Source organism: Passer montanus, unplaced genomic scaffold (genome assembly GCF_014805655.1).
Source record: "Passer montanus isolate IOZ18808 unplaced genomic scaffold, ASM1480565v1 scaffold209, whole genome shotgun sequence".
Taxonomy (NCBI): Eukaryota; Metazoa; Chordata; class Aves; order Passeriformes; family Passeridae; genus Passer; species Passer montanus.
In genome coordinates, this window is record NW_024366692.1 from 202,068 (window position 1) to 214,603 (window position 12,536).

The 12,536-nt window shown below is 53.8% G+C and overlaps 2 protein-coding genes across 2 annotated transcripts; both read left to right on the forward strand.

The window, feature by feature from the left end:
- The first annotated feature begins 2,557 nt into the window (after positions 1-2,557).
- On the forward strand, positions 2,558-5,669 carry LOC120501876 (feather keratin 4-like). Its single transcript, XM_039708651.1, has 2 exons — positions 2,558-2,738; positions 4,784-5,669. Exon 2 carries the CDS (start codon positions 4,805-4,807, stop codon positions 5,195-5,197), a length of 393 nt encoding a protein of 130 aa, XP_039564585.1. The 5' UTR covers positions 2,558-2,738; positions 4,784-4,804; the 3' UTR covers positions 5,198-5,669.
- Positions 5,670-8,086: 2,417 nt separating this feature from the next.
- LOC120501902 (claw keratin-like) lies at positions 8,087-8,422 on the forward strand. The gene has a single exon (XM_039708680.1). The coding sequence runs from the start codon at positions 8,087-8,089 to the stop codon at positions 8,420-8,422; it is 336 nt and encodes a 111-aa protein (XP_039564614.1).
- The last annotated feature ends 4,114 nt before the right edge of the window (positions 8,423-12,536 follow it).

Genomic DNA, 12,536 nt, shown 5'->3' on the forward strand with positions numbered 1-12,536 from the left:
GTTCTCTGGGTTCCTCCAACCCCAGAACCCTCCCCTGAGCGTGCTCCGGGTTCCCCCAAGCCCAGAACCCTCCTCTGAGCATGCTCCGTGTTCCTCCAATCCCAGAACACTTCCCCGGGCGTGCTCCGGGTTCCACCGACCCCAGAACTCTTCCCTGAGTGTGCTCCGGGTTCCACCGACCCCAGAACTCTTCCCTGAGTGTGCTCCGGGTTCCTCCAACCCCAGAACCCTTCCCCGGGCGGGTTCGGGGATTTATCCCCACCCGGGAGCCGCCGGTTCTTGGGCAACCACCCAAGACCAACCGAGGTCACTCCCTGCCCTGAGCGGGCCGGGGGTCACCGCCTGGATTTTGGGCTTCTCCGACTTTTCCTGCGAAATCAGAACTCCTGATAGAGCAGAACGCGCGGCGAGCGAGGCGTTAATTGCTGTTAATTGCAGCTCCTCCTGCCCGATGGGCGGAATTGTTGCTGATGCGAGCTTTTTGCCGCTGATGTCAGCGGGCAGAGACGCTTTGAAGTGAGGGCTGCGAAGCTCCGGCAGCAGCGCTCCCACCCCAAATCCTCGCTTTGATGATTCTTCCGTGAGGCAGCGCTCCTGACTCAGCCGCGGCAGCGAACCCCGCGGCTCTGCAGCCCCGCCGAACTGGTTCGGGCACAAAAACCGAATTAACCGGCATTAAAGCTGCCCCTGCCCTGCGCAAGGATGTAATTTTCTACGACAATTTAGGATTAATGCATATTAAGGCTCTGTGTTGTGGGGTTTGCAGTCTGCGCTTGCTCTTTGTTACTCTTTGTTTGCTCTTTGTTACTCACGGGATGGTTTGGGCTGGAAGGGGCCTTAAAACTCGCCCAGTTCCACCCCTGCCGCGGTCCCGGCTCCTTCCAGCCTGGCCTCGGACACTTTTCTTCGTTTTGGTGAATTTCTCCTTAAAATCGGGGCTGAACCTTGCCTAAATACTCAGGTTCTGAGGGATTTAGGGGCTCTTTCTGGTCTGCTTTCTGTGCCGGGTAAAGGGAGCAAAAATCAAAGCGGGGGCTTTCCCAAGACTTTTGAATTTATGGTAGAATGAGGGATTTCAGTCTCTAATTCAGAAAAAAAAAATATTTGGGAAAGTTTTGAGAATGGATTTTCCCAGAAATTCCGTGGAAAAGCTGTGCTGGGACCTCCCCATCCTCACAGGAAACAATTCCTTCCCAAAATCCCCCCTAAACGTCCTTTCTTTCAGTCTGGATCCATCCCTGGCCCCACAATTCCTGACGAACCAACTGCGGGCACAGGACAAAACACAAAACGGGGTGGAAAGGAGAAAATTCTACCTGAGATTTCTGCATTTCGGGGGATTTTGGGAGGAGTTGATCCCGTTCTGCTCCAGGGACTGATTTTGCCAGCAAGGATTCGGTTCCTGGGCTGGGAATTCCCAAATGACACAGGGATAAGCTGAGGAGAGCTGGAATTCTTTCGGAGGGGTGAATTCCACACTTTCTCCATGTGCTTTAATACTTCTGGTCTGGAACAGGAATTTTGGAAAGGGGGAAGGTGTTGGAGCAAGAAATTCCAAAGGGTGATAACAAAGACATGGGAAATTTCGGGAGGAGAAGAAAATTGACGATTTTGGGGCGGGATTTTGGGCTCCTCCTCATAGGCAACGTCCATTCAACCTCGCTAGGATTAAATCCTGGGGGGAAATAAAAGAGGATTCCTCTGCCATGGACCTGATTCCAAAAGGACCCACACGGCCCCAACTCCTCCCTGCTCACAAAAAAAGCCCCTGGGAGGATCTTCCCAAAATCCCGGTGCTCTGCATCCCTTCTTTTCCCTTTTCACTCCCTCTTCCCACCGGAGGGAACCTTTGCGCCTGGAAATTCCCACCTTGAGACGAGGCAAAACCATCCCCGGGCTCGTGGCATCCCAGGAATTATTCTGATTTTATGAGGCACCTCCAGAGATCCCGCCGGGCTTTGGAGCTTATCGGAATATTCCGGAGACATCAGAAAATGATATTTCAAAGGGGATCTCAAAACCTCTGCGAGTTTGTCATCCAGGGAAATAATTTCGTGGTAATCACGGTAATGACATCCTAGAGAATCCGGGCTGCTGTGACCTCACAAAGAATAAATTATGGAAAGTGTTCCACCAAACTCCTCATTTTAAACTTCACAATGGGCATAATTCATGAACGGCTTCGTTTTTATTCCAAAGATAACCCCGAGCTTCTCTCTTCAGCTTTGCACCAGATCCTTCCCCTGATTTAGGAGCACATCTGTAAATCCCACCAATATTATGGGAAAGAATCCCTGATTTGGTAAACGAGGCACGGCCACAATTCCCTGTGTTAGGTTTTGCTTCCATAAGGAAAATCACTCCAAGGTTCCCTGCGCACTCCAGCTTTTAGCCAAGATAAGCTAAAAAAAACCTCATTAATTCTCGCTGCATTTTCACCTCTTAATGAAACCAGGAGGAGAAAAGCAGGAAATTCCGAGATGAAAAGACCTGGCTGCTTGCCATCTGCATTTTTGGGGTTATTGCCCAACGCGGCTTTAGATAATCATAAACAGCGAGCAAAACAATTCCTGCGGCTCCAGCAGCGATCCCTGCACCGGGCTCGGCTCCCGAGTCATTAAAACGCTTTAGCAAAGGGTGGCTCAGCCGCCCCCGGCCATCGGGACAGGGTATAAAACCCCTCTCCACCCTGGCAACTCCTCACTGCCTCTCCCGACTCCTCCTCTCCGCCTCTCTGAGTAAGTTCGGACTCCCTGGCTCTAAAAACTTCCCGTTTCCTTCTGCTTTTGAGAGGATTTCTCCTCAAAATCGGGGCTGAGCCTTGCCTGAATGGTCCGGTGCTGAGGGATTTAGGAGCGCTTTTCGTGCTGGGCAAAGGGGGCGAAAGTCAAAGCGGGGCTTTGGGATTTATGGGAGAATGAGGGGGTTCAGTCTCTTCATTCTGGAAAAATATTTGGGAAAGTTTCGGGGATGGATTTAACTTCGCGTTTGGTTGCGTGGCGCGATCAGGGAGAGGGTTCAGGGTGGGTTTGGTGTGGAATTCATGGAAAACTGTGGAAAATCCTGCTCGGAAGGGAGCTCGGTGCAGCTCTGTTGCTCTGCTGCTTGGATCAGCCCGTCCTTAATTTAATTGCAGCCACAGCGAACGATTATTATGGACTATTAACGTAACTGTGCCAATAACTTTCATTTCTAACGCTTAAAACGGATTTACAATTCTAAAGCGCTTTTACAGAGATTAAATTCAGCATTTCTGTAGGTCAGTGCTGCGTTCCAACTTGGGAATTTGGAGGGAAATGCCCTGCATGGGTTTTAATTTTTTTTTAATTATCAAAAGGATAAATTTCATTTACAAGCTTAAAAAAATTCTGATGCTACACCAGGCTTTTATGTGAGGATTTAACCTGAAGAAATAAACATTATTGAATTAATTTCACCCCTAGGTGAAAATGTAATTTTCTTATTTGGCTTGATTATATCACTAACATATATATTATATTTTATAAATATTTTAATTATATGTTTCACTTATTAAACGAGCACTTAATACTCCCTTTTATTCTCAGCCTTTTGCCTTTTTCCCTTTGTTTTACCAGAATATTTTCCTACCTGAAACAACAGGAATCTGCAAGGAAAATAATACAAAAATTAAGCAGGGTGCTAAGCTGATTATTCCACGCTGAAATACGTGGAAAATCCGGATTTTTTTTTTTTCCCCGCGTGGGAGGAACAGAGGACGCTGAAATACGTGGAAAATCCAGATTTTTTTATCCCCGCGTGGGAGGAACAGAGGCGCTGTGGGAACGAGTTCCAGCGCGTCCTCGGGAATTCCTCCAAAGGGCTGGGGCTTGGAGGTGGCACGGGAGGAAAGAGGAGGAGTTCTGCTCTCGGGGGAGGAGGAGAAAATGGGGGAAATTTAACAGGAATTCAGAACAAATTGGGGCGGGGAAGTTAAAGGTGGGAGATAAAACCTCATACAAATTACCTCCGAGGATCCCTTAAAGCCAAATGTTGATAACCAAGAGAGCAATTCTTAGTTTTATCTCAATTATCCCTAACAAGACCTTAAAACGAAATGTCAATAGCCAGGAGAGCAATTCTTGTCTTTATCTGAATTATCTCTAAAAACCATTTAGGGCCAAATGTCAACAAACAAGCGATCAAGTCTCGTTCTTGCCCGAATTATCTCTTAGAGTGTCAATAGCCGAGGGCTTAACTCTTCTCTTTTCCCGAGTTTATGAGCACATCATCCTTTTAAAGATATCTCAATTATCTCTAAAAATATCTCAATTATCTCTAAAAACCACTTAGAGCCAAGTAAACCAGCGCTCGGCTCGTGTCTTTATTTTGATTGGTCTATAAAAACCCTTAGAGCCAAATGTCAATAAACCAGAGCTCCAGTTCTGTCTCTATCCCAATTTTCTCTGACGATTTCTTAGAGCCAAGGTTCAATAAAGCAGCGCTCAAATTTTGTCTCTATCCAAATTTCCTCTGACCATCTCTTAGAGCCAAATGTCCATAAACAAGAGCTCGAGTTTTGTCTCTATCCCAATTTTCTCTGACGATTTCTTAGAGCCAAATGTCGATAAACCAGCGCTCAAATTTTGTCTCTATCCCAATTACCTCTGGCGATATTTTAGACCTAAATGTCCATAAGCAAGAACTCCAGTTCTGTCTCTATCCCAATTTCCTCTGACCATCTATTAGAGCCAAATGCCAATATCCAAGAGCCGCCGGGAGTTGTCGCTTCGCTTTTGGACCTTTCTTTGTTTGGTTTTTTTAGCCCCGCAGGCTCTCCCGGGCGATGGCTTCCACCCAGCTGTCCTGTGCCACCCCCTGCGAGCCCAAGTGTCCCCAACCGCTGGCCAGCAGCACCAACGAGCCCTGCGTGGTGACCTGCGGCGACTCGCGGGTGATCATTTACCCCCCGCCCGTGGTGGTCACCTTCCCGGGGCCCATCCTCACCACGTACCCTCAGCAAACCGTCGTGGGAGCCTCGGAGCCCTCGGAGGTGGCCCTGGGCGAGCCCCCGGCCGCGCCCGCCTTGCCCGCCGAGGTCACGGCTGGCGACAAAGTGGCAGCGCCGGTGCTGGCCCGTCCCGAGCCGCGCTGCGCCCCCAAATATTCCTACAGCTACTCCTCGCAATGGACTCATCCCTGCAATTCCTACCGCTCCGGGAAGCGCTGGACGTGCTGAGCGCGGGGAACGGGCAGCGAGGGAAATCCCGGGTGGAATCCCGGCTGGAATCCCGGCTGTCCTTGGCTGTGCAGCTGCGGCGGCGGCCCCGGGGCTGCTCCGGCTCCTCCCAGGAGCTCAGCCCCGGCACAGGCGGGCTCGTGTTGCAATTCCTCGGTTTTTCCCCTTAGTTTAGAGCTGTTCTCTCGCAGCTTTGCAGCGCAGTCGCCTGCTTCCGCCGTGCTTTGGCTTATCCCCAAAGTGCTTTTTTACTGGCGCTGAGCTTGGAGAGGTGACTTGAAATGCTCGGAATTGCACGCGGCAACGCTGCCAAAAAGGGAAATTCCCCGTTTTTACAGGCGGCATCACTTGGATGGTGGTGATTTGCCAGAGCCTCGCTGAACCCCCGGAACGATGCTCTTTGTTTCCTGTACAGTTTTGTTCCACAATTGTAGGAAAGCTTCTCTTTCCAAATAAATTTTCTCTACCGGAATACATTTTCTGTTTTCCTTTATCACATAAAAAGGGGGAGGGGGAGAAAAAAAAAAGGGGGGAGGTTTGGGTGGGATATCAGGGAAATTCTTCCCCCAGAGGGTGCTGGGCACGGCCCAGGCTCCCTGTGGAATGGGCACATTCCCAAGGCTCCCAGAGCTCCAGGAGAGTTTGGAAAACACCAACAGGGAGAGGAGAGAGCCCAGAGGAGGTTCCAGGATGGGATCAGAGGGATGGAGCACCTCTGCTGGCAGAGCTGGGGTTCAGAAATCCCTCAGGGATTCCATAGGGACAGAGATCCCTCGGGGATTCCACGGGGACAGAGATCCCTGGGGATTCCACAGGGACAGAGATTCCTTGGGGATTCCATAGGGACAGAGATCCTTTGAGGATTCCATAGGGACAGAGATCCCTTGGGAATTCCACAGGACAGAGATCCCTGGGGATTCCACGGGGACAGAGATCCCTGGGGATTCCACAGGGACAGAGATTCCTTGGGAATTCCACAGCCAGAGACTCCCCGGGGAAGGTGCAGAGGAGGGAGGGAGGACGGAGGGAAGGCTCGGACTCACCACAGCGATCAATGAGCAGAGTTGAATGGGAAGAGCTGGATGGAGCCCTGTGGAGCCCTCGGACCTTTTATACACCCCAGAGTGCCTGGGGCATTGTCCAGAAGCGGTGACAGAGCCCCAGCTAATCATGGAATCAAGCGGACAAAACTCATGACACAAACTGAAACGTGGGCTAATTACATCCATACTAATTGGGGCTAGGAACAGGTAAAGGTGCCCTGGAGAGCCACCAGGCCCTGGAGGGGCAGACCGTGACCAATTGCTGAGTGAAAGATCATCTGTTGCCGAAGCCGAGCTCAGAACCCCAATAAAACATGACATGTCCCTAATCCCCTGCTTTGCTTATGCACGGGAGTTTTGGGCATCACTCAGGAGCGCTTTGAAATCCTTGGCACAGCCGGCACATCTGCCATTAATCCTTTTTACGGGCTGCTAAATAGGGACGCCGGGAGGGAGAAGCCATCCCACCCACTCAGGGCACATCCCAAACGCCAGACGTGGCAGGGGAGGAGGGCACAGGACCAGAGTCCTGGAGTGGGGCAGGCTGGGGGAGCACAGAGGGGCAGCAGCCCCCATGTCCTGCCCGAGGACGCCCATGCCACAGAGCTGGGCACGGAGGGCCTTGGGAGGGAGAATCCCTAAGTGATTTTTGTGCCACTGTGTCGTTGTCGAGGCGGTCACAACACAAAGCAGAGACCACAAGCAGTCTCTGATGGCATCGCTTTATTATCGAACATGGCTGACCTTTTATACACTTTTTAATTGTTTATGCTTCTTCTACCTTGAGTATTGGATACAATAAATCAACATAACACCATTGGTGAAAAGTTACAGTGACTTAACTAACTTTCTAAATATACTTTGTGCAGCTGTGAAGTTCTTATCTTTCTGCAGTCCCTCAATTCTCTTGATCTCTTTGGTTACAGCCTTGGAAAGAGCTCCTTATCAGCTTCTTCTTTCTTCTCAGCTTCTTCTTGCTCCTTTAGCTAACAGGCCCGCTGTTAGCCCCTTCCACACCACTGGAGGATTTGTAAAGTCCTGGATTCACCTGATGGTGGTGCAAAAAGCAGAGAGGGAGATCCCATGTGAGATGAAGCTTCACCAACGATCCATCCTGGCACGGATGTGGGTGCCACATGAGTGGGATAAACGAGAAAGGGGAGACCAAGAGAGAGGAGCAGGAGAGCAGAGAGAGGATCAAGAACCACTCAGACCCTCCAGACAAGGTCCTGGCCGAGCCCTTCTCTGCATTGCCCAGCTGGCCTCGAGAGCTGGCCCAGGGGGTGTTGTCTGAGCCCCCCAGAGCCAGGCTGGCCCAGGCCAGGCCCAGCTGGGCATGGCTGGCTCAGGGGCATGGCTGGTCAAACAAAAGACACTCAGGATTCTTTGTAAGCAAAATGAGGTTTATTGGGAAGAAACCTGTGTTTATTTCAGCTGTGAGTGCAGCTCCAGCAGCACCAAGTCTGTCATGTAATGATGGGCCACGGCTGGCCCTGCAAGCGCCTCTCTTTTGTCCACTCATTTCCACACCAATGTCCACAATGGGGGGAATGACAGAATTTTTCTGCGTCCCTTCACTTTATGAAGCTTGGCAGCGTGAATTGGTAATTATTGGGGAAGGGGGGTCTGCCCGCAGCCCCGGACGATGCCCCCGGCACTCTGGGCTGTATAAAAGGGCTGAGCTCCTTCCACAGCTCCATCCACTCTCCTGCACTTGACTCCTCTCATCACCTGGGTAAGTGCAGCTCTGCGAAGCCTTTTGGGGATCTCTCTCAGCACAGCTCCTCTCTCACACCTTTGCCTCTTTTTCCCCGCAGTTTTTCCAGAAGCCTTTGCAGTCTCAAGGATGTCCTGCTCCAACCTGTGTGTGCCCAGCTGCGGGGTGGCCACCCCGGCCCCTCTGGCTGACACCTGCAACGAGCCCTGCGTGCGGCAGTGCCCCGACTCCACGGTGGTCATCCAGCCCCCGGCCTCGGTGGTCACCTTCCCCGGGCCCATCCTCAGCTCCTTCCCGCAGCAGAGCGCCGTGGGCTCGGCCGGAGCTCCCTACGTTGGAGGCGGCTTTGGCGGCTCCGCCGGACGCCGTGGGGGCTCTGGGGGCTCTGGCGGCTTTGGCGCTTGTAGAGGATTCGGAGGTTTTGGGGGCAGCTGCGGCGCCCCCAGAGGCTGCGGGCCCTGCTAAGCCCCAGCCCGAGCGCCATCCCTGATCCAGGAGAGCTCCAGGAACGCCCCCGCTGCCCATCCCCGCACGCCAAGGCCTGAAGGAAGGACGCACCGACAGACAAACAGACAGACAGACAGACGGACATCCTCCGGCCCCGCTCCGCCTCCCCGCCGCGCTCGGAGCCCCGCAGCGATCGCTGCCCGCTCCCGGCACGGCCCCGCCTCGGCTCCTGCTCTGCCCGCGGCCGGGACCCGCGGGGAGCGCTCGGCCCGGGCCCCGCTCCGCTGCCTTGTCCCTGCCCCCGCACGCCAATAAAAGCTGCCTCGCACTGCAATCCTCACCGGCTCTCGCCTGCTCTTTGCTCCGCTCCCGCTGCCCGGCCCGGCCCGCCTGCCGGGGGGTTCCGGGCAGCCCCGCTCGGACACGGCGGGCGAGGAGCCCCGGCAGCTGCCCGGGCTCCTCCTGCCCGTTCTCGGCCACCCCCGCCCCGCAGCAGAGTGCCCCCGAGCCGGACCCTGCCCAGCCCCTGCCACGGCTCCTGTGCCTGGCCCTGCCCGGCCCTGCCCGCTCCGGGCTCCTCTCTGCAGCCCCTCGGGAGCCCCGGGTCCATCGCCAGCCCCCTGCCCTTGGACACCCCCCGAGGGCCCCTGCAGCCCCAGACCCGTGGGGATTGGGGGCGAGTGGAGCCCCCCAAGGGACCCGCTCGGGGTTCTCGGGTGGCCCAGGCTCCGCAGGGAGAGGGAGAACAGCGCCAGCAGCGCTGACCCTCCTTCCTCATCCCCTGGAACATTCCAACACCCCGCACCGCCTCCTGCTCCTGCTCTCCTGTGGGTTCCACCACGGCTCCTTGGAGCCTCCTTAGACCTTCCCATGTGTCCGACCCATCCCAGCCCGGTCCCAGAAGTGATGTCAGCTTTGCTGCTTCAGATGAGGATTTGGAAGAGTTTCTGCAAGGACCTTGTAGCCCTTTCCCATCATCAGCCAGGGATTTGGGGTTGCTCAGCAATTCCTCAGCTGGGAGAGCACGGGGAGCTGGGGGGAATGAGCTCCCCAGAGCCAGCAGGGTTGGACATCCCCAGCTGGGACACAGACAGCCAACCTTTCCCGGGCTCCAGGGCACTGCCCAGGGGCTCTGCAACAGCCCAGCAGACCCCCAGGACACTGGGCAGGGGGAAAAGGTAGAGTGAAGGAAAACCAGGAGTCAACATTGCAAGTTCTGAACTGTGCCCCATTCCATCAAAATGCCTCCTCACATCCCTTGCTGCCCTCGCCATCCCTGAGTCTTGCTCTCCCATGGGAATTAAGAAGACTTTGACATCCGAAGAAGCAAAGTCCTCAAGCTTCCCAAGCCCTTGGTCTCCTGGTAGAGCCCCAACCATCCCAATCTGCTCTAGGAGAGCAAGAGCAGCCCACAGCCAAAGGTTCCTCCAAAACGCCTCAGACAGAGATCCCATGAGAAAGCCATGGATGAAGAAGGAAAGAGGAGAGAAGGCTTGCACTTACCAAGGTGATAAGAGAGTCAAGTGGTGGAAGGTGGATAGAGCTCTGTGGAACTTCTGGACCTTTTATACATCTCTCAAAGGGCCTGGGGCGTCAGGAAAGGGAGCGGTGGCAAAAAAACAAGTAATTAGGAATTCACGCTGACAAGCTTCATCAGAGAGATAATGTTGCAATACAATTATACACCTCAACATCAGGGAGATTGGTGTGGAAACGTGCCCTGGACCGATGAGAGGGGATGGGAGGAACAGCTATGGCCCATCATTACATGACAGACTCGGTGCTGCTGCAGCTCAGCTCACAGCCCCAGTCAACCCAGGTTTGTCCCTAATTCCTCACGTTGCTTACAAAGAATCCTGAGCATCCTTTGGGACACGGCTGTGCCCGGCCTCATCACCCTGAGCCCCAGCCCGGCTGTGCCCTGGCCTGGGCCAGCCTGGCTCTGGGGGGCTCGGCCAACACCCCCTGGGCCAGCAATCAGGGCCAGCTGGGCAATGCAGACCCTCCAGCAGGGCTCAGCCAGGACCCAGCTCACAGACACGGGCCGGCAGCAGCCACAGCGACCCTTCAGCTCCTCCAGTGCTGTCCCTCTGTCACAGCTGGCCCGGGCTCTGTCCCACCCCTCTCCCCCTTCCCTGCAGGTTTGGGCTTCCACCAGTGGCATCTGCCCCCTCTGCGGGGCCAGCAAGGGAAACTGGGACATGCATACCCCAATGTCCTCCAGAACCCCAGAGGGACAATTCACAGACGTGTGAGGGGACCCCAAAACCTGGCCATGAACATTTCTGCTGGCACTGGCAGTCGGTGGGATTTGGGAGACACGCCGAGAGTGGCTTCTGCTTGGCCCACGCTGCGCTGCCTCTGTTTACCAGCCCGTAAAAGGCCGGTAATGACAGGGGTGATGGCTGGGCCAGCGCTTCAAAGCTGCTGCAAGATGCCGGGAATTGTTCTCTGTAAGCAAATTGAGGGATTAGGGACAAAACTGGGTTTATTGGGGCTGTGAAATGAGTGAGCTCCAGCAGCACCGAGTCTGTCACCTAATGATGGGCCACGGCTGTCCCTCCCATCACTTCCTTCACGTCCAGGACACGTTTTCACACCTGTGTCCCCAGTGAGGGGATGCCATGGAATTATCTTGCAACATTATCTCTCTGATGAAGCTTGTCGGACACAGCTGGCTTTGTGCGTCCCAGCTGGGGATGTCCAACCCTGCTGGCTCTGGGGAGCTCATCCCTCCCAGCTCCCCGTGCTCTCCCAGCAGCAGGAAATGCAGGGCAACCCCAAATCCCTGGCTGATGATGGGAAAGGTCTAACGAGGCATTGCAGAAACTCTTCCAAATCCTCAGCAGAAGCAGTAAAGCTGACATCACTTCTGGGATTGGGCTTAGTTGAGATGGTCACTATACAAAGCAGCACTGCATTTTCAGAAGGCTTCAAACCTGGTTTTATTTTAGCATGAATGCTTTCTATACATTCTTTCAAAACTCATAAGTTTACACTTTACTCATTGGTCAGAAAAGACAAACAAAGTGTTTATTAGAATAGGCCGTTGCAGCTTTCTCTTATTTCTCCTTCTTTCCTTCTTGGTTTCTGCATCAAGGACCTTGGTAGGAAATCCTTTGAGGGGTGAACATAGATCCTCTTCTCAATCTCCCCTCTGGCTCACAGAAGTCGCTGTAAAACCTCTCCCACACCGTTCTGGGGCTCGTCAGTCACATGGGAAGGTGCCGGGAAATGCAGGATGAGCACTGCATGTTCCAGGTTTTGGCCTGTCCAGCTGGAGGCGGTGGCAGCTGGGAAGGGAGGAGACAGACCCGAGCAGATCTTGCCCAGTGTCCTGTCCAAACCACGCAATGACCACAGGGTTCAGTCCTGCGGGGCTTTTGGAAGAGGAGCTTGGAATTTCCCACCCCTCTGAAGTCCCTTCTATTGCTTATTGATATGTATGAAAATTTCTTCCCAAATTAACACCAAAACTTCCCTGGGCTTGGGATATCATATTTGCTTTAAGTTCATATAGATCAGTTTTAGACAATATTATTTCATACTCTGTCCATATTATGGCAATAGTCCCAGTGTACCCAATATCACCAATCTATTAAATAATATTTTAATATCCGTGATGTAATTCAGGGTGAGAAGGGGCAGCAAAGGTCACAGCGGTGTGTCCCTGAGCCCGGGGCTGTTGGAATTTTTGCTGCTGCTCCTGGGCAGGTCTGTGTCCCTGGTGAGGGGTGGGTGACACCGGGGACCCCAGGAAAGGCTTCGGCATCCTCAGGGGGGCGAGGCGGAGAGGGCAGCACTCCGAGGAGCCGCGCTGGAACCCACAGGAGAGCGGGAGACACAGCCGGGCTGGGGCTCAGGATTCTTTGTAAGCAAAGAGAGGGATTAGGGACAAACCAGGGTTTATTTGGGCTGTGAGCTGAGTGAATTCCAGCAGCACCGAGTCTGTCATGTAATGATGGGCCTCGGCTGCTCCTCTCATCGGTCCGGGCACGTTTGCCCAGCAATATCTCCAAAAAGGCGATGACAAAGAACTGTCGCCCAGCATTAGCTGTGTCATTTACCTTGTCCGCTTGAATTCCTAATTACTGGGGTTTGCCCCCACCCCCTGGACAATGCCCCAGGCACT